The sequence below is a fragment of the Ammodytes marinus genome (genome assembly GCF_949987685.1).
Source record: "Ammodytes marinus genome assembly, chromosome: 18".
Classification (NCBI taxonomy): domain Eukaryota; kingdom Metazoa; phylum Chordata; class Actinopteri; order Uranoscopiformes; family Ammodytidae; genus Ammodytes; species Ammodytes marinus.
In genome coordinates this window covers 7,617,468-7,643,280 of record NC_137222.1, presented here as the reverse complement: position 1 = coordinate 7,643,280, position 25,813 = coordinate 7,617,468, and the positions used below count along the sequence as shown (strand labels likewise).

Below are 25,813 nucleotides of genomic sequence, written 5' to 3'. Positions count from 1 at the left end.
AGAATATCAACACGTTTTCCAATTAAAATTCAAATGACAGCAAACACTTTGAAATTAAGCAAAACAAATATCATGATTAATCACAGTTAAAATGTCCAAGTCAACACCGCAACAATTAAAAAGAATAATAATATGATTAATAATGAAAATGTCAAAACTTGTAAACGCTCATTAGAAACAATGTTATACATGCGAGTTGTCATACTCCAAAACCAAGTCAAGAAATAAAGTTTAACAAGTCCTTACGAATGGAATGTGGTTGTAAAATGCAGCTCATTATAAATAGCTTGTCATGTCCCATTTGGTTCAAATCGTAATCAGTGAAGGATACATGGGCCTGTCCCTCAGGGCACGAGGAGATAAACAGCACAGAGGAAGGAATAAAAGAGAGAGGGAGAGACATCCAGAAAATAAAGGAGGAGGGATGTCCTGAGAATCAATGCTACTGAAAACAGTCAATACCAAAATTCTGAACATGTGACCGTATGACTTTTTCCAAGTACCATAAGTACCCGGGATGCAATTCTTTCTGAACTGACAGGGGCAGCATGTACGCCTTAAAGTGTTCTAATCTGCTGTTAAATGCCAAATGAAGAAAAACGCCTACAGATGTGTTGTACAATAAACATCTTTTCTGGGGGCACAGAAAATGCGACGAAAACTCCCATGAAGAAAGGAAATTGGATAGGGCAATTGTTTTGTAATACCAATATTTGTTTCTTCTTTATCTACTACTTGAAGGCTACATGCCACAGTTTTTTTAAGGTTAAACTTATTTTAATAAAGGAGTGTATGTTGAAGTAATGGGATTCATTGTTTTGTTGTTATTTTTTTTACCGTGGAATCGAATTGAGTACCATTGAGCGAGAACCATGGAATTTTAACTGGTATTGGTCTATATATCGACTATTACATTTCCCGTACCGTGAGATCCCTAGAAAAAAAGAGAGAAAGACAAAAAAAAAAGTTCCTCGTGCTTTTCACCGGAACGCGTAGCTCTCGTCGTCGTACTCCAACTCGTCTTCGTGGTCCTCGCCCGGCTGTCCGTAGCGGAACTTCCGGTACACGGTGCCGTCCTGGCCCATGTAAACAATGTCTTCATCATCATCCTCATCATCATCCTCATCATCACCACCCTTGATCCCTGTTCTGGTGACGTCGACCAACTGACCGCCGCCGTAAGTCGCGGAGGAGGCCGAGCTGTAGCCACCCCCTCCGCCATGTTTGCCTCCTCCGAAGCCCCCGCCGCCAGAGCCCAGCTTCTCGTAGCCGCGCGGCGTGATGTCGGGCGGCGCGCTCTTGGACCGGGAGTGTCTGACGACGAAGACCACGCCCACCAGCCCCAGCACCAACAGGATGCAGCAGATGACGAAGATGGCCAGGTTCCCCTCCTGGGCCTCCTCTTCCTCCTCGTTCCTGAACGCCAAGTTGGTAGTGAGGACGCACTCGCCTGGAAAAAGTAACCACATGGATCAGAAAGGTTTAGAGACAGGTGTACTACTAGTAACTGGCTAAATATGGGAGAGATTGAAACAATGTATGAGTGCTGGAACTGCAAGTCGATTAACTTGAATGTTCTTGTATACAAAACTCTGACCTCAACATTAACCCTATAGTAGTCTTCTGTATTCAAGAGAACGTCAAGTTCATTTATCAAGTAGACTTAATGACATTTTTTGGATTGTAAATTGATTAGTCGAATGCATTACAGTTGCTGGTTCTAGCTTCTCAAATTTGGGGAATATTTTAATTTCTTTTTTTTTTCGTTTCCTTCGAGGATGCAAGTACTTGACGCCCCAATTTCTTGAAATCCTAATTTTGTAAACCTACAACTTTTACAGTTTCAGTGATTTATTCACCAAAATATTTCTTAACAATTCCTTCTGAAATCCAGATTAGTGAAGTGATAATAAAAAAAACATCGATATGCTCATCCTAATCCCCTTGAGTTATTACCATGCATTAACATAGAAAGGCATTAACAAAAAGCAACAGGTGATATAGAGAGTCTTACCCTGGGTTCTACCTTTCAGGCTACATACAGACTGCCCTATCATATTACTGGCTGTTGTTGGGGCTGTTAGCATTTCTCATTCATTTTTATATACTAACATTAGTATGAATTCATCATAACCAAATCCATCATAATTTAATGGATTTGCAGGATTGATATATATTTTTGCAAATACTTCACCGTAAGTTTAATTTTATTGGGGGAAGGTGTTAGGGACTGTTGCTCGGTTAAAACAAGCAATGTGAAGACGCATCACCTCGAGTCTCGGTGCAGTTACAACAGTCCTGCTGTTGCGTTGATGCCTCTTCATCTCCCTCCTCTCCCTCCCCTCTCTCTTTGTCATGGTGGCAACACAGCAGACAGCGCCCCCCAGCTTCTAAGATGGCTTTAGTAGGACACGTGGTGCAGTTGGCTGAACCTGGACCCCGGCACTCCACACAGGAGCCGTCGCAGTCCTCACAAGTATGGCCTGAGCCCTGATTGGGGGGGGGGGGGGGGGGGGTTGGGGGGGTAGGTGGGCAGGAGGGAGAAAGAGCAAGCACTGACATTGAAAAGACCTCATACCCAGACGCAGAGCCACGGCATGAATTTTACATGGGAACCAACCCCTCCCCCCCCCCCATTGATTCTTTCTGAAACTCTCATATATAAAGGGCTGAATATAACCGATGCTAAGCTGAATCACATTAACAAGCATCTACCTGACAGCTTCACTCACTTGGAGATTTACTTGGAAATTGTGACGGACTAATTATTTTCTCTCTGCTGTTTGAGATGTGTCCCACTGCAGTCATAAGTGACTCTGATTTACAGTATAGGACACCCGGGGGCCTTAAACATGAGTAATAATTATTTCAGTGAAGGAAGGACAGGGTAAGGATTTTTTTTTAAATTGTACTATTCTTTTAAAAAGTTGATATTTGTGAATTTCTAAAAAGTATGGTTACCTGCAATACAGGATACTGGCCTATGTCGCACAAGGACTCACACACGCCATGGGAGAGCAGGTATCCAGGGTAGCACGAGTCACAGGAACGGGAATCTTTTCCTGCAGATACATGACAGCTGTAGGGTTAACTAGTGCACTCATTCTAAATGCTGGTTAGATTCAGGAGTATCAGGGGATGTGCTTATCACAGGTGGAGGTAAAGCTAAGTTAGGTTGGTAATTAGAGGGTGTGGCTTCTCCAGTTATGACATCATAAGGGGAGAGAAATCTGACTGGGGATTTTTGAACACAGGTTTTCAGAAAGGTGGAGGTGGAGAAAAAGTGTGTCTTGTTTTTTCTCATACTTTGGGAGTCTATAGTCACACCGTGACCCAACTTAATGTTAAAAAACCATTAAAAAAGTTCATTTTCCACAATGGATGGCCTTTATCAAAAATATAGAATAACATCAGCTTATTTCTTTAACTGAAGATCAATTAGAGACAAATTGTTTAATTGAATGTCCCTCCATAGGCTGTACCGTGCACATGAACCTGTACTGTGTAAAAGGACCCACTTCCACATCTGCAGCATATCCCCTCACCAACCTGATATCTGTGTGTGTGTGTGTTTGTGTGTGTTAATGTGCATAATATTAACTTCCCGCTGAGTGGATGTCATACCTGAGCATGCTCTGCAGCTGGCGTGGCAGTGCTCGCAGGTCCTGTGTGCGGGGTCGTGGTAGTATGGCTCGGGGCAGGAGGACAAACATCGGCCGTCTCTCCTCAGGTAGAGCAGACCCACAGCACAGCTCAGGCAGCTGGCCTCCCCGCCCTCCATGCACTCACCACAACTCGGGTCACACTTCTCACACACCCTTGAGGCCGTGTTTCCATAGTAACTATTGGATCGACAGAGAGAAAATTATGATGGATTAGATTCAATAAAGCAAGATGAGAGTTTTGTTTGTGCTCAAAGGGAAATTCTTCTCCAGAGCCACTTAACCACATACGGCCACAAACAAGCCAAAGCTACTCAGACACGACGTAGACACCGAGGCAACATGAAAGAGGGAGGGCAGTCATAACAAAACACTTCACACTATATTGCTCAGAGTGAGAAAAAAGGGCTCGGAGTGATAGAGAGTCAATGTGATATTTTCCACAGGTCTGAAAGTGTCCAGGTTGGCAGGGTTATAAGGATAAATAGCCTTTGTATCCCATTCTGTGTTTTTCTTCCGAGTAGTTAACGGCACATCAATTTACCGGCACATTAATTTAACTCTCTCAATCACCGCGCCACCAAATAAAATCAGGTCTAATTAGCATTTTACTGGCCACATGAATGGCTATTTAAATCTCAGGCTAAATTAGCTTCTGTCTCCCAAACAGCACCCCTGTCCAGCTTACCAAAGGAAAAGCATTGGTTTATTGTCCACAGTGACATTATGTGTGACTAGGCCGATCTTTTATTAACGACAGTGCCGTGTGGCCTCGCTTAATGTGATGGATGAGCAGATCAGCTGGGAGGGCGGTGAGCAAGTTAAACTACCTGTGCTGGCAGGTCTCCATGCACTCTTTGCCCTCTCGGAATAGGTGAGTTTTACAGGCGAGGCACTGGTGGCTGAGCTTTCCGACGCAGGACTGACAGGTAGTGTGGCAAGGTTCACATTTCTGCCCTGACTCGTCCTCATAGTAGCCCGCGGGGCACACGTCCACACAGCTGCCATCTGTGCCAACAAAACACACACAAGACGATCATGCAGCAAAAACAAACAAATCACCGAAGCTGATTTTGACAACAAGCATTCTCCAAAATCCCTGACTCCACCTTTAAGAGAATTCACAAGTTCTGCAAACTTCAAACTCACTAAGCAGGAGATGTCTCTGGTTGCAGCTCAGGCAGTGAGTGTTGCCGGGACCTGAACACCTGTGGCAGTATTTGTGACACAGATGGCATTCCCCATCCTGGTCGGTGTACTGGCGAGGGGAGCACTTGTTGTTGGCTGATAAACAATGGCCATGGCCCTCCAGCCTCTGGCCCTCCCTGCAGCTGGTGCAGGAGCCAGCGTGCGGGCCGGAGCAGCTAAGGCAAGATGCATCGCAGTCTGGAAGTCAAAAATAAACAAAAAACACTGAGCACAGGATTTTATTGCACCTTCCTATCCAGACTTGATGTACTGAATATCCAAGAGTTAGTTCCAAATGTCGAAGTTTTTTTCCCGCAGTAATACACCTTACCTGAATGTTTACAACTCTTGGTTTCTCAAAGTGTGATCCGTGTACACATTTTCTGCAGCCCGTGTTCAGTTCAGGTGAAAATAAAAATAAACAATCACCCTCTGTCAAGTTTGCAGTGCAGAAATGCACTTCTTTTTTTAACATGTCTCTCTGCCGGCAGCTAACTGTACGCAGCAACAAAAGTGGGCATCGCTTTTCCTGGGAGAAACACACCATGCTCTGTGTTTTGGAATAGCAAAACCAGAGATCTGTAAGTGGTCTCTAGGGAACTGTTTTTGGAATCCCTGTTCTGTTTTTAAAGGTTTGACAGCTGCCTGTTAACCGTCAGAAAAGTGTTGCTATTTCAGGGAGAGCCAGGAAAAACACTCAGGCAGAGTACAGACTTCAATAGAGAAAATGCACGAAGGACTCTCTGCGACTACGGTAATGAAAATGTTGCATCGGTGATGAGATAACTATGTTTTAGTAGAACATAAGCCTCCCTGGCTTTGTCATAGACCAAAACAACAGGAGTTCTGAATATGTAATAAAAGATAAAAAGGAAACACTTTACTTTACAATGAAGTACACAAAATTGTAATGCATAACTACTACATAGTTATGCATTACGTACAACATAGTTTTTTTTCTTATTTCTTTTTTTTAGTAACTACTACAAATATATGCATTACCTACTACATACGTTTTTAATTTTTATTTATTTTTTAGTAACTACTTCATAGTTATGCTTTACCTACTCCAAATTTTTCATTATTTATTTATTTTTTACTCCACATGTGTGTGCCTTATTGTAAAGTGTTACTGATAAAAATATAATATAAAAAAAATGGTTTTGATTAAGGTTTGATCAAAGGAAGGACTTTTTACTTTATTAGCTTGCAGGTATATTGAAACAGGCAGATAAACTTGTACTTTATGTTTTCTGCTGTACCTTTACATTCTCCTGTTACTGCGTCTCTGTAGGTACGTGAGAGGCAGGCTTCTAGACACGCCCCGTTGTGCAGAGTGGCCTCAGGGTCGGTACAGGCATCGCAATCATTGTTGTTCTCGCCGTCGCACAAAGCGCAGTCAGGGTGGCACCTCAAACACTCCCTGCGCTCTTTGTCCTCAAAGAACCTCTCAGGACAGTCAGGCACACACAAGCCCTCCAGCAGAAAGTGATACTCCTCACAGCCTGCATAAAAAAAGGCATTTAGCACTGAATGAAAGAACAATTTGGGACAATTCAGTGAAACTATACTGACAATCTGAAGTAATTTTCTTTTGACAGTGTCATTTAGACCACAAGTGATTTAGTGGACATTTTATCATGTTAACCATCTTAATTTACATATAATAATTACAGAAAAACACTTAGACTGATGGGAATGCCATTACTTTGCAGGCAATTGGTCATAATCCAAAGAAGTGGACAAATGCTGACGGTGCTAAAGTGAAGGGACTAACATCTTTTTCTTTTAAATCATCCTGAGGGGGACATGAAAGTATTTTCTGAATGTCACGACCATCTATCCAGTAGTTGTTAAGATTTTTTGATTAAAAACCAAAAATGTCAACCTATAGTAGAAAAGTCAGGGGGTAGGATACATGATCTAGGAACCACGAGTGTGCACACAACATTGCATGGCAATTAATCAAACAGCTGTTTAAACATATTTGTTTCGATCCAAGCAATACAACAGCATTACCAGCCTTTGAACACGTCTGAGTTTCTCCTTTGTTTTTTTGCATTGCGTATCCATACCTGTGCACTGCCCAAGTGGGTCGCACTCCTGGCAGGCCGTGGGGCAGCGCTGGCACTCCCTGTCCCGGACGGTGTGGGCCTCGGGACACTCCTCCACACACTGGTGCGTGTGAAGGAGCAGAGGTTCCTCACAGCTTAGGCAATGGGTGGCGTTCTTCATGCAGGACGCACAGCCGGCCGCACAGCTCCGACACACCTGGCCTGCAGGATAACCCCTGTGAAAAAAGTCCAGACAGGGATCAGTATAGATAGATAGACATGCAGAGACACAATACAGCACAGTTGGATTGTTATGTATCTATACTTCACGTTTGCATCCTTGCCTTAACATCCAGACCTTATAATCGTAAGACAACACATCAGGTGAGCCAGGCTTCATAAAGGACATGCATTAGATGTATTACGAGACAGAAGTATTACTTTCAAAATCCTAATTCAAATAAAATTAAAATTATTAGGAAACTGGTTCTGGTTCTCTTTCCCCCTATGCTTTAGACCATTTATGAGCATTAGTGATGTATTAAGTCTCTTAATTAATTGATTCATTTTATTTGTAAAAAGAGCACTGCATAATTTGTGTGCTGCTCCTGGGGTAAACAAGAGGACCGGCATTTTGCTCTGCTCTTTGCTATCACTTAACAAACTGATAAAGCATACAGCCAATCATGTAGTACTTCCTGCTGCTTGTGAGTAAATAAAAAAATAAATAAAGCCCTCGGGGCCACAAAGTTAAAATAGTCATCTCAGTGCTAATGGAGTTTCAAGGACGAGATATTCTTTTCAATCTCAGGGATGTCAAAATGTAATGGCCCATACACATCATTTAGGGGACGTCAAGATCATGGCCAGGAAATGCATCTCCTGACATTTTTAATTTTATTTTTTGGCTTCTTCTTTTGAGATCAAGCCACACACCACTGGCCTGATTTTGCCAACAGGGTGAAATTTCCACCATATTTACAAACTGAGAATAATCAATTATCCTGATAAGAGCTGGAGGAAACTCATGATCCAGTGAGTAAAAAGCATGTCAACACATCTAAATTCGAGACAAATAAAACAAAAAGAAAAACCAAACATGATTGACTTCTGACCTTTCACATTCTTGGACACAGTGTCCTTCCTGCAGGTAATACTGAGTTTTACGGGCGCTCTGACAGCGAGTGCAGTGCAGAGCGTCCGCACACTGCAAACAGCCAGTAGTGCAGGCCTCACATGCACCGCTCAGCCGACTGGCAAAGAAACCCCCCGGACACTTGGACACACATGTTTGCTGTGTGGTCAGAAACCGCCCTGGAGGAGAAAGAGAGAGTAAACATCATCACTGCACCAGATATGCTGCGGTACGAACAGCAGATAATGTAAGAAACTGCTGGTTGCAGGTCGGAAAGCATCCAAACACTTAATCCACTTAAGTAAGTGACAGACCTTTTGCACATTCTGTACATTGGTTCTTCTCGTCTCCGGAGCAGGACTCGCAGGATGGGTGGCAGTCCTCACACTCTCCGTCATCTGGAGGTTAAACAACGCAGGGAACGTGATAGAGAGAGAAATCATTATAGGAAAACAACAGATAAATAGCAGCAAAACTGTCTGCAAGTCTCATTTAAATAACTTGTTGGCAATTTGGGGGACATACGTTTATCTGCTTTCTCGTCAAGAGATTAGCTTAGCACAACACAACACTAAAAGTAGGTGCTACAGCTAGCATGGAATTCACAGCAACCGACCAAGGCAAAGTTACAACACCAGAAATCCTGTAAAACCACAACTTGTATTTTTTTTTTTACATTTTTAACATTTATTTATTTACATGAATTAAGAAGTAATTGTTTATATTACAGCTTTCTAGCGTACATCAAAAAGTACATCACAATAAAAGAATAAAAAGTTGGTTATGGTGTGAATAACAAAGATTTTGGATCAGCACTGAGGGAACCATTCCAGCATCACATGAATGTCTTTGTCATCTGTAGCTAAGCTACTTGCTGGAGCTTTACCTTTAAGTTACAGACAATAGAGTGTTATCAATCTTGTAATCTGAAAAAAAATTCTTTCAACAATGGCATTTGGAGAAAAAACTAAGATAAGCACTAAAACCACTGTTTACAATTACACAAAAGCCCTTTGTATCCTTCAAAATTGTGCTAGTCAAATTGTCTCGGTTTATTGTAATGCTTTATAGTTTCTGAGATTCAAAGCTAGAGAGTAACTTTACTTCTGTGAGCTCTTTTTTAACCTTTGTATTAACCCTATGTTCATTTCTGTGAGTTATTTTAAGTCCTATAATTAAGATGTCTTGCCTCAGGCTAATTACCGTATGTTGTTTTAAGGTCTGTCCAACTAATTCTTAAGGGAACTAAATGTTCAGCGTTCACAATAAATTTTTTTCAAAGTCTGTATCGGGCCAACGTTCAGTAGTGCTTGCGGTCTGGAGTGCATAAGTTGGTACAGGATTCAGAGACGCTGGCACACAGACCAATTACCCTTCAAGTTTCCCTTTCTGCCCCTTTGAAAGTGCCCAAATCCCTCATTCATTATAAGCAGACAGTTGGATTAGTGGAATACGTAAGTATAAAGTCTCACCGCTGCGAAAGGTCTTAATGGGACAGACCTCGCGGTCCGACACACACTCCCCGTTTTCCAGCGTCTTGCCGTCCTCACACGACTGGCAGTCATCGTGCTCCGGGCCGCTGCATGTCCCACAGTCTGAGTGACACTCCTCACAGTCATTGGTGTCTTCGTCGCCGTAGAAACCCCCAGGGCACCCTGAAACACAACTCCCCTCTGGGAAGAAAAACGGGGGAAGTGTCCGTTTTCTGAGATCAATATTGTAGGTGTACAATTTGAGGAACTTTACTTATAGGAAAACACCTGTAGTATTACACGTTGAAATCTATTCACAGGACTTTGAGAGTTTTTCAGCATATCGTCACTGTCGGGCGAAAACCTTGTAAGTCCAAAATAAAAACACTGTATATTTAAAACAAATTCCCAAGCTCTTTTTAATACTTTTCATATGTTAAAACTTTATCAAACCCACACACATAAGTGAATTGTGACTAATAGCACTGATATATGAAGAAAAGAAAAATGTAAAAAAAAAATGGAGATACGACGTATCCACCAGCGACAATATGTGAAAAAGGTATTGTGACTCGATGGAGCAGCGTGAAGTTCAATGAATCCATGGTTCATGCAGATCCTTAAAAAGTCTTAAAGGAATTTAATGTATTCATCTAATTAAAATAAAGACCTAATTGTTATTTACTTAAATCAACATTTTCAAAATCTTCAAAATATGACACTGGGATTTATGATGATTGCCATTTTAAAATCTTGAACTTTCTTCATTTCTTCTTCAAGTCTTGACCAAGTTTTACCTGATAAGAAGAGGTCGGTTTCACACCAGTAGCACTCATGCTCGTCACAGCTCACACAGTTGTCATCACATGGGACGCAGGTCATCTCCTCTTCCACGCTGTATGTTTTGGCCGGGCAGTTTTTGTAGCAGCCATCCTGAAAACTGATAAGAGAAGCAGCAGTCTGTACAGTCAGTTTCTCCCCCTCTCTCTCTCTCACACACACACACACACACACACACACACACACACACACACGCACGCACACACACACACACACACACACACACACACACACACACACACACACACACACACACACACACACACACACACACACACACACACACACACACACACACACACACAAACCCACTCTCATAGCAGAAAAGGGGCCTTTTTTCAAGTGAACTGAGAGGCAGATCGAGTGCAGAGAGGAAAGATCACACATGGCGACATTGAGGCACACAGCCTTACTTGTAAAAGCCCTCAGTGCAGGATAGGCAATGCCTGGGGTTATCTGTCGAAAGCAGACAAAAAAACCTCAGCTCTCCTTTTTAATAGGAACTGCCGGGGAGAAACTCTTTGAACATGGACGTCAACGCAATGGCAGGAGGTCTTAGTCTATCGTAGACAGTGTTCATTTTAGCAGTAACTTACACAAGACACACTTCTTGCAGCCCTCCTCACAGGCCATGCACTCGTCATAATCTGGATCCTCCACCTCCCCTGAGAAAAAAGGAAGAATGTCACAGGGAGCATAAAAGAAATGTATAGCAAGAGAACAAGTCAGAAAAAAATGAGAGGGTGGACAAAATGTGTGAGGCAATGCTTATCAAGGTCATAATATGTGACACCGTGCCACACAGAAAAGACAAGAAAAAAAAGCATCTCATAAATAAACTCCGTGACCTTGTTTACCTTCCCCACACTCCAGCTTGGCACACGCTCCATCCGAGACGTAGTAGGAGGTGTTACACTTGAGGCAGTGGTTGGGGTTGGTGCAGAGCAGGCAGTGGTCGGAGCAGGCTTCACAGCTCTTCTCCTTGGTGTGGTAGAAGGCCTCAGGACAGGCGTCCACACAGTAGCCTCGGTGCAGGTAGCGCTCCACGCCAAACTTATCTGGAGAAAAAAAAAACGTTCGTCAAATTTGTATGTGTTTGGTAATACAATCAAATTTGTTAACTTTGTCTCCTCTCTTTTTACGCTTAGCACAGAGCAATCCACGATCTATCAATTAGCTACTCATGTAGTAAGAGAGTCAATCATTTATCAGGCAAATCTTTAGTTTAAGTGTTTTGAATGTCACACTTTTTCACTCATCAATATTTCTATGTTAACAAAGTAGTCAAATGACTATCTGTAATGTGAAAGAGGTTATATTTCAATTTCACAGCATCACCCTTGCTTTTGTTCACTCTCACCACTATCATCAGCATCGTTTTCAGATGCAGCAGACAGAGTCCACTGTTATGCTACTGACCAAACAGCAGACAGGCAAAGTTGATTATCAAAGTCAAGCACTTTGTCTCAGTAAGTTAATGGAGACCAGACCAGAGCCAGATGTAGAGTAAATATTGGACTTCAATTTGTCAGGCGGACAGAGACACGACTCTAAATGAATGCTAATGTTGCTGTTTTAAAAGAAAAACTACCACTAGGGGCTGAAAAGATCAGGAAGGTTCCTGGAAACCAAGAATGTGAAAATCATAGATCCAGTTTCTCTCTCTCTCTCTTTCTCTCTCTCTCTTTCTCTCTCTCTCTCACTTTCTGTCTCTGTCTCTCTCTCACTCACTCAGTCTTTATTGTAACACACAGCGTGATTGTCTTGTTCACTGCTCACCATTGTCACAGCTGGTACAGTTGGCAGGTCCCGCGTCCACACAGGTGTCACAGGTGTGGTCACACAGGTGACAGAGGCCAGCCGACTGGTACTTGCCCTTGGCACAGTCCGCCAGGCAGCGGCCCTCATCTAGAGCCCTGCAGTTCGACAGCAAAGTCAAAAAGGCCTTTCCAGTCATTACGCTGCCATAAAGTCAACTCATATGAATTACGTTTATGCAAATGAGTTCAAATCATTTTCATCCCAGCATGTAACATATGGCATAGTAACACAGATGGAGCTGAGTGTGTTGACACAGGGAGAAGAGAAGGAGGGGATTGTTGGTTAAGCCGGGAGGCACATTTAATGCTTTATTCCAATTCAATTCCATTAAATAGTTAAAAAAAAATTGTTTAATTGTTTAGTCTAAGACACATGTCGAGCGTGAATTCCCAGAGTCCAAGGGGACATCTTGAAATATATATTTTTTATTAAAACCTAAAAAGATTAATTTTACAATGATGTGAGAAAAAGAAAAGTAGAAAAGCTTCACTCTTCTCCTGATAATGATCAATCATCACGCTTAAATATAGCTGTTCATTGTTTTTCTTTCATTTGACTTTACCTGCACATTTCATTTTGATCCAATAGAATTTTTTACCAGCTTTGATTGTACAAACAGCAAAAACATCTGTGAAAAATCCTTATTTGTTACCCTACAACGTGATGAAACACCATTTCTTACTCAGAGCAACCGTGGGATGTGTCCTCCCCCCCCCCCCTGACTGTGAATGTAAAAAGTCAAGAGCAGCTCACCGTGAAGAAGCACAGCTGATGCAGTCTTCTCTTTGCGGCCCTGTGCACTTCAGACACGTTGCATCACACACGTGGCACTTCCCATCACCGTCCTGGTACTCTCCTGATAGACATACAGCAAGAGAACAACGCTGACTGAGAAATGCATCCACTCCAAACCATCTGAGGCACAGAGGTGAGCTAAGAGTGGAATACCACATAAACTATGACTCAGATTGCTCAGAGCTAAGAGTAAGGGTAATATATCAAAGTGTGTGTGTGTGTGTGTGTGTGTGTGTGTGTGTGTGTGTGTGTGTGTGTGTGTGTGTGTGTGTGTGTGATCCTATAAAACAGCCTTTATACTTTCATCAAACACTAGAAAGTGATGTGTGTTATTAAATCAGTTAAAGCTATATTGCGTAACTTTTTCAAATAAATGAATGTCAGTTACATTAGAGCCATTGCCAAGCGAGTTGACACAAAGTTGATTAAGCCTATCAGCTCCACAAAACTCACAAAACAACACAACATTTTTTTTTTGGCAGTCTTTACAATCTGGTGTCTCCCCACGACACTGGCACAATCCCAAGAAGCGTCCACGAAATGTTTCAGTTGTTGATTCCGCTGCTAAGTAAAAACCTGGATGTACAGCAGAAGGAATAAAATCTTTGTGCGACCACAGAAGGCTTACCTCATGTAGGCTAGATGCATAGACAGTGCTGTTGTAATTACTCAGAATAACTCATGGGGGCGACAGAAGTTACGCACTATAGCTTTAGATTAAATACAACTATGTTTGAAGAAGGAGGAGATCAAGAAGCTCAGAACTTAATGTGTCAAGGTGGCAGTATGTGTATCTGGCAGCAGTGAGCCGACATGCGATAAGAGGAAGAAGATGGTTGACTGACCGTCTGTGCACTGACTGTTAACAACACACACTCCCTCCTGCAGGCTGTGAGCACTGGAACAGCTGCTGCAGTTCCCCCGGCTCGGCCCCACACAGGTGAGACAGCTGGCCTCACACCTGAGGAGGAGAGCGCCCAAGACTGAACACATTGCACACTAAAGGCCCAAACTGACCACTAAGAAAACACACAAACACACACAAAAACACACACACACACACACATACGCAAACACACAGACAGACAGAAAAAAACTACGCCCATACAGGCAACAGGGTTACAAATACAAGCATGAAAACGGGCACAAACACATACACACACATACGCACGCACACATGCACATGCACGCACGCACACACACACACACACACACACACGCACGCACGCACGCAGACACACACACACACACACACACACACACACACACACAAACACACACAAACACACACTCTAAGCCAAACACCAGAATAAGGCCTGCCATCAGCAGATAAACAAACCACCCACACGTGAACACACACCAGTGAGCTCACCTCCTACATATCCTGTGCCTATCGGCTATCTCTGGGCTTGGCTCGGTGGCGTAGAAGCCGGCGCCACAGGCTGACACACACCTCCACTCCTCCGTCAGGAAGCCTTCTGCACACAGGTTGCACGCTTCAACACCTGCACCTGAAGCCGCACCAGGTGGAAAACAAAAACATGTTTTTAAAAGGCTTACGGGACACAAAGGAGGTCTTGCTGCAAACAACAACAGCAGCTCCATGTCATGTACTATTTTAACGCTAATGATGAGGTTTTTAATACAGTTCACGACCCCCTTGACCCTGTGCCCTCACCTGCGCAGGTGGCACATGCCTTGTGACAGGGCCTGCAGGTGCCTTCTTGCTGGTCGTGGTAGAATCCCGCCGCGCAGCTCTGTTGGCACCGATTCCCCTGCAGACTGGAGAGAGGGCGGAGAGAGCATGTGGCATTGGTGACACACACACACACACACACACACACACACACACACACACACACACACACACACACACACACACACACACACACAAACACACACACACAGCCAATCATGTGATACTGTGGAGATGATTCACTGCCTTCAGAAAGCAATGGCTCAGTCTCCCAACCCACAGCACGCCACCGCAAGTACTTGGTGAGCTGAGTCAGTAGTACACACTTAGTATTCCGGAAACTTCTAAGTCAACAATATGGTAAATGCGACAGAGACGTTTTGTCCTCTCCTGTGATGATATTCCAAAATGTAAATGAAGATTTAAAATCTAATTTTTCTTGTTTCTGAACTGTGTGTGGAAAAGGAAAGGATGACACATTGAGTTGAAAAAAAAATAACGTGGCCTTTCCCTAATTGTTATGATGCTGCAGAGGGTGTGTTAAGCACAAGTTGTACAACAGGGAGAATCGAGAATTCTCAGTGGCAGGGAAGAGAGGGAGCAAGTGTTTGCCCAGCAGTTAATACAAGCATCATCTGAGAATTTCTTTCACCTTGTGTCGGGTTTGCATTCCGTGCAGATGCTGTAGGAGGTGCACTTCAAGCAGTTTTCGCTGCACTTTCTGCACATGTTTGCATCTGTGGGGAAATCAAAACAATACACATGGAATACATATCAGAGCGATGAATCAATCTCACTCACACACCCCTCCGCTGCGGTTTACGTCAACTGACTATTCATTAGCGGGGTTCCTATGCAGCTGTTTCCAATCAGCTCTTCTGTTTTGACATGGGTCCTTAAAGGCTTGCTCGGAGATATGGCTTCTGTCTTGTTAAGTAGCATTACGAAGACTGTGACAATAACGAATTCAGAAAGACAGGGGATTAAGGCCCCGAAATCTAACCGTGGTCGAGGTAGTAGTTCTCCCCGCAGAGGGTTGTGCAGGTATTGGTCCCCTCGGTCAGGTGGTGACCCGCTTGACAGGAAGTACATTGGTTACTGCGGCTCCCCGTGCAGCTCTCACAGGAGGAGTAGCACCTCTTACAACGCCGACGGTCGCCCCAGAATCCCTTGGGACACTCTGACACGCACATCCTATTGGACAGACACGCACCACAGCACATAGAGGACAAGATGGGGTAACTCTGGATGAGTCGGAGTGGAGAAAAAAAAATAACATTCTGGGTCCAATTTGTAATCATTCTCACGTAAAGCTTTTAGAATTGGCCACTAAATACAAAACATGTGGACTAAATAGCAGCTGGTTATTTTCATTTGGGATATAAATGAGCCATATGCTCTGCGGTGTTAGTACATACACACATTGGAAAGTGCATTCAGCATCTACCCAACAGCACTCTCGCCCGTGCAAACGTGCTGACCTTGTGCTGTTTTTGAACTTGAGAAAAAAGTGTAAACACGTGACACACTGCTGCGGGCTGGGCCCCTCGCAGCCATCGTCACTGCATTCTGGGTCGCAGGGTCCTGGAAGGGCAGAACACTCGCAAAGTCACCACGCTGCCATGGCAACAGCAGAAGTTATTCACATTGGCTCGAATCAGTTCAATATTTAGAGGGAAAAAAAAACACCTGAATTGACATCCAACGTAAATCGGCATTAGAGTGCATTTAGAGGCTGTCTGAGAGGTCTGAGCCAGAAGAAGGGGGCAGCTTAATGCCAGCCGAGTACATGACTCACCGCTGTATTCCTCTGTGAGGTCACTATCCATCGGCATCTCAGCCCATCGGACTGGCCTACGACGCCTGGGATACGGCTGCTCTGCTGTGCCATAAATCACCAGGGACCACTCCTTCAGCATCCCTATGAAACAACAGAGAAGCACAGAGAGAGAGAGAGAGCAAGATAAGAGGCCCATCCCGGGGGGGCTTGCACTGTATTTTAGCTGCTGTGCTAGTGGAACTTCAGTGTGTGTCTCATCATGCTATGAGTACAAAGAGGCAGAGCAGACCTAGTTCAGTGTTGTCTCTCCGCTGAGAGGGAGTATCCTGGATGTTCAAAGTCCAAACCCCTGCCGGCTGCTCCCCCCAGTTGTGAACTGTTACAAATTCCCAGTTCTGTAATCCCGCGGTGGAGTCATCATAACGCCTAAACAAAGACATTACATCTTCATGATGATAAAACCTCTACTAAATCTATTTCTACTACTACTGCTGCTCACACCACTACTAAATCTGTAAACGAGAAAAAAAAAAAAAAAGGCATCAATTTGAAACACAACGTTGACATAATATGACTTAATAAAGATTAATATGGTGAACTTGTTGGCCAATAGTTATTGTATATAGTATATTTTATGTTTTAGATCAGTTTTAAGTAGAACACTTGAGCAAAATGTGCATAGTAACTTTTCCAGCTGTGTTTTTTTGCCAGTGATACGAAAATGTATCACTTTTGGAGTTTAATGCTCTGCTCTAAACAAAAGTGTTGGTCATCAATTATATACAGTATATTTCAAAAACATTTGGTAATGCCTTATGTTCCATAAATAATGTCCATGATTGAGTATTGCTCTTTGATACCTGGTAGATAGCATCTGTGACCTGGTGCCAGAAGGTGATATAAGGTCAATGGAAAGGTCACCGCGACGCCTGTGAGCGAGGGTTACGTTGACAACGACATGCTCCAAAGAAACAACGCTCTGCTGGGGATTACCGGAGCAGCCCGTGCTCTCATACGTCACCACCATGTCTGGACCAATAGTTCTGTCATGACACACAGAGAGAGGAGCAAAATTAAAGGTACAGTCAGCAATTCTTGAGAGGGCTTGTTGTCAAAATCACTTTTTGTTAAAATCAGTAAACATCTCCTCATGATCCGCTACCTGTCTGTACTGTGGGCATGCTGAAAAATAAATCTTGTGTTTTTACTCAGCCTAGGCTCTGTAAACTGGTATGTAAACAAAGGGTTTTTAATTGTTTTGCATCGCACACACAGAACGCAACCAGCTTTCTTCAGAATCGCTGACACCACCTCCAAGAGACACAGCAGAGATGAGAGAGGATGCCCAGCAGAGAGATACAAGGAGAGGACTTGTGAAGAAAGTGACACCCATTAGAGTGTGTGAGAATCAATGTGAGGGCTGAGACAGAAATAGATTTAGTGTGATAAAAGGGCCTGGAAGCAAGGGAAGCCCTGGCTCTAAGTGGAGTTCTCTTGCAGTGCGCTTTGTTTTTCATACCTGTTCATCTGGATGGGACCCTCCTCCACACACTTGTGCTGTGAAGGGACTGGCTTCCAACGCTCGGCCTCCTTCACCATGCTCTCAGCATCCAGCAGGCCAAAGCCGTACAGGTGGCTCACTGACACACACACACACACACACACACACACACAAACACACACACACACACACACACACACACATACACACACACACACACACACACACACACATAGACCCCATTAGCTGGGGCATAAAAGGCGCTGTAGCTTATAAAAGACATCACACACTCCTGGGACTTTGTAGGCGTTTATTACTGCTCTGCTCCCAGTATCTCATTAGTTTTTTGTGCGCTCGCTGTTTGATAGTTTGCCCTAAAAAGAGCTGCGAGAATATTTCCCCAAAATATGCTGATCACGCTCATACAGTAACTTATCTTTCCCTCGTCTTCTTTTATCATAAGTTTTTGCGACGACTGCGTGCAGAAGATACCATGTAATGATTCAATTACAAATAAATAAATGCTTAAATTGTTCATAGGAAGTACGAATTTAGCAGAGATCCAGTGGGAATTTACCTTTGTAGCCAGCTCCATTAACATGCCAGTCAGGAGCAATAAGATGATGAGCTTTTGATGTCCGGACAATAATGTGCTGCACATCCCTCCAGGTCAGAGAGGGGCTGAGGGAGAAAAGGTCAAAAGGAGGAGAACCATCATACTCTCATCACTGGATCAAACCTATTAAAGGGTTGATGTATTCTTTTTGCGCGTGGGAGAGGTGCTTACTTGGCTTCCAAAGTGAGAGCGATTACGCCCGCAGCCATGGAGGAGGAGAGCGAGGTCTGGGATTCAGCCCGACTGCAGCTCTGGCTTGGACCCAGTGTTACCTGTCGCAAGAAAAACAGTTGAAGAGAATTCACCTGCTACTACATACATACATACAGCTGTGATTTTCATCTTTGTTTGATGGACTTAATGGAGTAACAAGACTTATGTTTGGGTTCAGCAATATGATAATGATATATACCCTTAGACATGCACTTTTTGACTACTTGCATGTACAGAATGTGTTTAAATCTGTAATGGTTATTGAGGCAAAGCTATGGCAATAATATATTTACACCATGAATGCATCGATGTGATGAAGTACTATGAAGTATGTAGTATTTACATTCATTCCTGTCCAATTACATAATTTGTATACAGTATGTATGTAATGCTTATGCTTAATCTTGCTATTAGTCTTCTAATTTTTTTATTCATTTAACCATCTGGCACAATACTGTTGTAATAATTACCCTTATTTTTTCATTCCATTTTATAGTTCTATCATACACTATGGAGACCCCGCACTGTTTCAAATTAAAAATTAAAAAGGGCATTAAACAGTAGTTACAAGATGGTTTATTAGCCTCAGGTCCATGTGGGATCACTCATAGAGATAAAAACCAACCTTGGTTTATTAAAACTAATTGACAAAACACAGAGCACGCCAATGGGATTTGGAAGTACTGTGAGAAATACGGGAGTATTGCCAGATTTGCATGATTGTGTTGTTGGCATGTTGTCTGGCGAGCTAACAAGATGTTCTGAGTCTGAGGGAAAGAAAAACACAACAAACTCAGTAAGCCAGAGGCCAGCGCAGCAGCTCTCAGTGTTCACTCACTTTACTCTAATGAGCCGCCCAACTCTGTTTACCCATGACTGCTGCGAATAAGGCTATGACGTGAGAGAACTATATGCCATGTATTGTATCTTCTGCCCTCTGACTCCATGACACAAATTCATTTTACAATATCAACCATATTCTCTTACCTGACAAAAAAGCTGCGATTTAGATCAAAACATGTCTACTTAAATAAACATGGAGTTAATTTGCAGGTGTTGTTGTTTTTTTCTTCATCGCTTCTGTTTTCCAAAAGCCTTGCAACTACTGTATACATAATTAAATACTGTATAATTATGGTCTTTCTTCCCCAGCGGGTTTGCAAAGAAAAACAGAACAATTGCTGCCAATCAATCAGGCAAAAGAAGTAGGTAATTGCGTAATCCATAGGAGGATTTCACTTCCGGCGTTAAGAAGCTTGTCATTGGGCCATGCTGCCTATGCCGGCATGCGACGTGGGCCTCCTGAGTCTTTCAGGATGTTAAACGTATGTTCCCGCTGTATAATTAGACATGCTGCTTCAACTGTTTAAGTGCCTTCCAATGCAGCTCCTAAAGCCCCCTTTGTGTTAATGAACTATAAACTCGCAAAATACTCTCTTGACGTGAATGGGAAAAGTGCCACATTCATCTTGAGGTTATACACCCTATAACTCTATACTATTGGATTTAAGAAGCTAATTTCACTTCTGCCTGTGTGTTGGTAATTTCAAAGTTAAAGCCCCCCCCCAGCCTCCACCTCATTCCCCAAAAGTATATATTTTATTTTTTAACTTTAAGCAGCTGAGAAGACGGCAGGGATTGTTAAATCCAACTACAGAGAAACCCTTCAAGTTCAACCAAAGTTACAAATGTCATCATCGAAAATGATTTAAAAGGGATTTTCAGATTTGTCATACATTTATACTGTATATATTTTCTTTCTTCAAAAGGGAGGAAAAGCTTCTTGGCAAGTATATGAAAAATGCTCCTCCAGTCTCAGGGATTGTGGTTGTTATACCCTCACATGCAGGAATACAGTAGAACACATAACGTACTTTGTTCTCAGGTTGAAATAATAATTAATTTTAGGAGTCTGTAATTCCGTGAAAAGACCAATTTAACAGGAATGTTCTGGGTGAAAAAGCTTGATTTAACCCAAGTAAAAGTTTAATAATTATTAATTTATTTTTGGAATCATGATACATCGTTATAAATGTTGGATTGTATTCTTGTCTGCTGACACATGTACCTTTTGTTCAGCTCACCATCTGTGCACCAATAAAAAAGACTCTAAAGGTTGCGCTGGTCTTCAGTTGGACACTACATTTTCCTTATAATTAGTAGTAAATTAAATAGAAATTCCAACATAAAATGTTACCAGACAATCTTCTCTTGAATAATGTCAATAAATCACACTGCTGCATACATAAATAAATAAAAATCTAGTGATATGCAGTTCTGTAAATAATTTCCAATTTGGAATGATGGCCTCAAGAAAAAAAATTAAATAAAAAATTCTGTAAAATGTTGGTAAAAAAAGGAATGTGCAGAGTGGGCTTTTAACTGCTTACTAAGAAGGGCAGTCATTTTCTGCATCAAAAACACACCTTGATTTAGAGCAAGTTAATATCATAACACGAAAATCAATTATACAAATAGAGCTATATTTGAACACCATATGTATATCTATTGGTTTTAAACTATCACACTGTAGATGCTTCCTTATGCTGATCTCACAGCCTCTACTCACCACTTCCTCTGTCTCCCCACCGGTGTAAGCTGTTGCGAGTGTGGAGGGGCAGCGCTCCAGGTATTGTGGCGGTCTTCCATTGCGAGTGCTGCTGCTGATAGAGATAGTGTAGATACTGCTGCTGTAGCCGTCACAGGAGCAGTCGTCACCCCTCTGCCCTCCGTTCCCCGACGCCCAGACAAAAACAGAGCCCCTCCCATGCCGGCCCTGAGATTAATTGGGGAAGCAGACAGAGGTGATGAATTTATTTATGGTGTTTACACATTTCTAAGCAAAAAAAAAGAAGAAGATAAGCCCTTGAAGTTAATACACAGCCGCAGGTAGGACACAAAAAAATAAACAAACTCAAGCGTTTTTTTTTTTTCCACACAAACTATTTCTCCGGATTTCTTTCTCTCACTGTTTTGATGCCATTCTCTAAAGCAAGCCTAGCCAGAGGCCCAGGTCCCTCCAAAGTGGCCCCGTCATCTCCGGGTCCCCAGCTAGCTGAATAGATATCAATATACTGTGGCCTGAAGCTCAGCGAATGGGCCTCCACGGCGTCTGTCACATCTCCGTCCAGCATGCGGATGCCTACAGTGAAAGGCAGCAGAAGAGTGAATGATAATGTTTGTATCCGTGACTATACTTCCTAACTTTGACTTTCAGAAGTCCTTCGGCACTCCAGTTTCGTGCCGCCACACGGACTCACCGCCTATCCGTGCGTGGAAAGACACTCCGACCGTGCACCGAGAGTTGTTTGCAGCCGCGGCAACCATCCCTGCGCACTGAGTCCCATGGCTTTGGGAGAGAAAAGGAGGAGAACATCAGAACATGAGGTTGGATGCATATGCATGAGGACAAGACGGGCTATTTCCGTTACATCAAGCCAGTGAGATGGCAGAATTCAGACTAGGGAGTCTGCATATCCATATATGCATGTAATTACTGAACAAATGGAATGAAAAGCAAGCACGCATTAATTAAAGTTACATTTGTGTGACGGGCAAAAGAGAACTGCAAAAACAGTTGCGATGAGAAATCTGGGCATATACACAGTGTATATAAATGACTCACTAGTTCGAAGCATTTTTGGAATAATTAGGCGAAGGATCTTCGTCTTGTCCGTTCACATCATAACTGGCGAGAGGATCCTGAAACAGATGGATAGTAAGTAGCGGCAGATAATAAAGACGCCCGGCGGCTATCCGTCTCCATTTCATCAAACAAATCACAAAGAGCATTATTCACCAGTCCACTCGACAGTTAAGTGGATCAGACGTTTAATGTCCATTCCAATACTGTTGGCTGGCCTTTGAAAACCTTTTTGGCCCAAAAACTCTGCTTTGCAATATCTGTTTCAGCTCTGCACTCTTACACTAAGAGCTCTGCCAAATTGCTTATGATTAATGTCCCCTTCACCGAGGAAGAGCGTCCCCCATATCCCCCTGGGCACTTACATAATTTGGCTTCAGATCCGGATGCTCTCTCTCAATGCCGTCGTCTAGGACAGACACCACCACACCCTGCCCAGTGTACCCTCTCCTCCAGGCCCCCGCAATGTTCATACCAGACGCTGGGCAGCCTTTGGACTCGTCACCGCATTGCTGTGGGAGCAAAATAGTGGGACATTGAATTTAGCCCTCGGGAGTAATGAATAAATCAGTGTCTATTTTAAGCTCTGTCTGTCTGAGGTTATGTGTCTGAGTTGAGCTTAGTTAAGGGGAGAAAAAATCTGACTCACAAGGTACCACAGGCTGTTCCACATAGAGTCATTATTATAGTGCAGGGGTCGTGTGCTGCTGGACTGGATATGAGCGGTGGGAAGGTGTTTGGTCGTCATGTCAGTGGAGTAGATGTGACTGGCTTTGGGATTCCTCTTTGCTCTTCTCTGCACCACCTGCTGTTGGAGCCATTTCACCTTAAAAATGAACACATTGGGTAATTGTACAAGTGCAGATGTGTAGTGTTTTTTAGCCACACTAGCGCTAGGATGGCGGTGTGTCATGTTACTACTTTTGCCCTGAATTAAATACCACAAAAACATGTGCAGCGATTCGTGTTCCCCAAAGGAAGACATCTAATAACTTTGGACCACCACCAGTAGCTCAAAATGTTCAATTTGATCCACTGACTTTTAGTCAAGTGCCACCATAAGGCAGATATTTGTGCTTTCGAATGAAAACTGCTAGACATCAGGAAATTTGGCACACATCCTCAGGAGGGAATGCAATAATGTTAGTGTGATACATAAACTTTATATATTTAAGGTTCGGAGATGTTGTCATAAGAAAATAACATCTAACTTGATAATGAAGAGAATAAACGACAGCTATCTCTTCAGTGAATTTTTCTTCTCAGGCAATGAACTGCTGTGTGAGGCCATGATGTAAAAGAGACGACTGAGTAGAAAGGACCCAGTAAATAAACGAGTGTGTTCTTGAATCCGTTTGTATCGGCGGTAGGGAGGGAGGGAGGGAGGGGGACACACAGCTGATTAATAATCCAGCAGAGTCTTCCACTTCTCTTCATATCGCATTACTATACCTTGGTCTCCTTGGCGACGCCGACAGTCAACTCTCTGTTGGACACAGTCGACCGCGTCGCCGTCTCCTGGTGGCGAAAACTGTAGTAGTTCTCCAGGCCTCCGATCTGGTGAAGCGGACATTAAATCCATTTAGATGAATTTGTTTTCGTGTGAAGGTGTGTTGCTCATACCGTTCTGCCACTGTACTAAGCAGCTGTTAAATTATGAATTCCCCTTTGGAGTCTTTTATTAAGGCGGCTACCTTACACCTGTGATAGTTTTTCAGGCGGTGGCAACCTGAGCCACAAGTCTCCAGCCACACTGCTGCTCGAGTGCTTGTGTGTGTATCCATAATGACATGACGTAATCACATCGTTTTAATATATAGGGGAATAATCTATACTAATTTATGTTTAATACCAGTGTTGTAGATTCCACTATTTTCTGTGAATGACAAGAATAAATCGTGGTCCTTATTTTTTTCCCTGATGGCTCTGTTGTGAAATTTGCTTTTGACTTCTGAAGTTCTGACCTCAGCAATATAAAGCAAATACCCTAAGTATCATTTCTGTTTCAAAGTTGTTGTTTTCTTCAGGTTTATATTATACCCGGTTCAACATAACCTGCAGCAACGTCCTTAAGTGACACCTGTCACTCGTCAGGAATGAGTCTAAACTAGTTCAAATGAACATTGATCTCAGCGCCTCGTTGTTCCCCTGATGCTCCTGTGATGGTATTAGGGTGTGATCTACTTCACCTTTAAAGAGATTATGAAGGATTTATAGCCAATCACATTTCATAGGCAAACATCTATACTTCTGATGAATAATAGCCCACAGTGAACTTATGTAGCAAATTGTGAGTACAAGATTTATTTTATTTTATTCACATGTCTACTGCTGAAATATTTGCTAATCTTGACTTAAATGACAAAAATGTATTGGATCTTGGTTATTGGACTTTAAACTGTTGGATAGTTAAATATAATATGGTCAGGGTCTGACTAATGAAATGAAGGTAAGAGGTGAGGGAAAAAAGGGGGATTTTTATTTTATTTTGGCACCTTGGTATCTTTATCACACCCATGAAACATCCCCGAAGGCTTATAACTTAATGTAATGTAATAAGGGGCTGCTGAACTTCTGATATAAAATGCTCCCACAGGAGTAAAACATGTCTGTATGATTACTAACTGCATAGTGGCTTAATGGGTAGTTAAGTAATACCTCTACCAGTTAGGTTTAAATCCTTTTTATCATAGTGCAACATAATCATCTACCGCAGCTATATTTGACTGTCAAATATAATCAAGGTTTTCTTAAATCTTGAAGAGAAATAAAAACATAACTCTAATGTCTGCCAGGCATGGTGGATGGTGAATTGCAAACACAATGACATTTATTGCACTTAATATCAAATCCAATTTATGTTACTACCCCACTTTGACATTTGCAATAATGCAGAAGTGGCAATATTGGCTGAATTGGATACTAGGCCTATATTTAGCCTTGTATTTTTTTTTTTAATTAAATCTCTGTTTTATAGTTAGAGCAGATCTTTTTAAAAGTTAAAAACAATATTTTGCAACAATCATCATAATGTATAGGCCTAGCTTACTGGACTTTGCACATCGTGTTTTTGTGAAATTAGTTCAATGTCTTTGAATTGGATGTGGCCCTTTGACCTAGAGGCCTGCACAATGAGTTTCCCTCTCGGCCTAAAGAAATTCAACATCTCCACAGCGACTGAGTTCAAGACTGCAAATGCAAAAGCTTGGCCCAGTCCGTCTCGGCCATGGCTATGTTCGATCACACCTACCTGACCCATGTTAGTAAATCCATATGTCTCTGCTATCCTCTTCACAGACTCCTGGTCAGATATTCGTATCGCCCAGTCGTTGGTGTATATCGTTGCATGACAAAACTGGAGTAAAGTTCCCATCCACAGCGCGTAAAAACGCACCAT

The 25,813-nt window shown here is 42.7% G+C and overlaps 1 protein-coding gene across 1 annotated transcript; it reads right to left on the bottom strand.

Annotated features, from left to right (window-relative positions):
* Window positions 1–113: 113 nt before the first annotated feature.
* Window positions 114–25,813, bottom strand: pcsk5a (proprotein convertase subtilisin/kexin type 5a; the record flags this gene model as incomplete). The annotated part of the gene is made up of 37 exons (XM_080046438.1): window positions 114–1,450; window positions 2,271–2,490; window positions 2,962–3,062; window positions 3,625–3,842; window positions 4,493–4,670; window positions 4,812–5,048; window positions 6,113–6,355; window positions 6,926–7,140; window positions 8,020–8,218; window positions 8,354–8,437; window positions 9,512–9,712; window positions 10,309–10,451; window positions 10,765–10,807; window positions 10,948–11,016; window positions 11,209–11,409; window positions 12,131–12,267; window positions 12,926–13,028; window positions 13,813–13,928; window positions 14,340–14,478; window positions 14,646–14,749; window positions 15,316–15,400; window positions 15,667–15,857; window positions 16,145–16,247; window positions 16,462–16,584; window positions 16,733–16,869; window positions 17,304–17,486; window positions 17,963–18,083; window positions 18,522–18,625; window positions 18,732–18,832; window positions 21,343–21,549; window positions 21,743–21,915; window positions 22,034–22,122; window positions 22,399–22,475; window positions 22,782–22,928; window positions 23,066–23,242; window positions 23,869–23,973; window positions 25,667–25,813. The coding sequence occupies 37 exons, from the start codon at window positions 25,811–25,813 to the stop codon at window positions 981–983; spliced, it is 5,691 nt and encodes a 1,896-aa protein (XP_079902564.1). The 3' UTR covers window positions 114–980.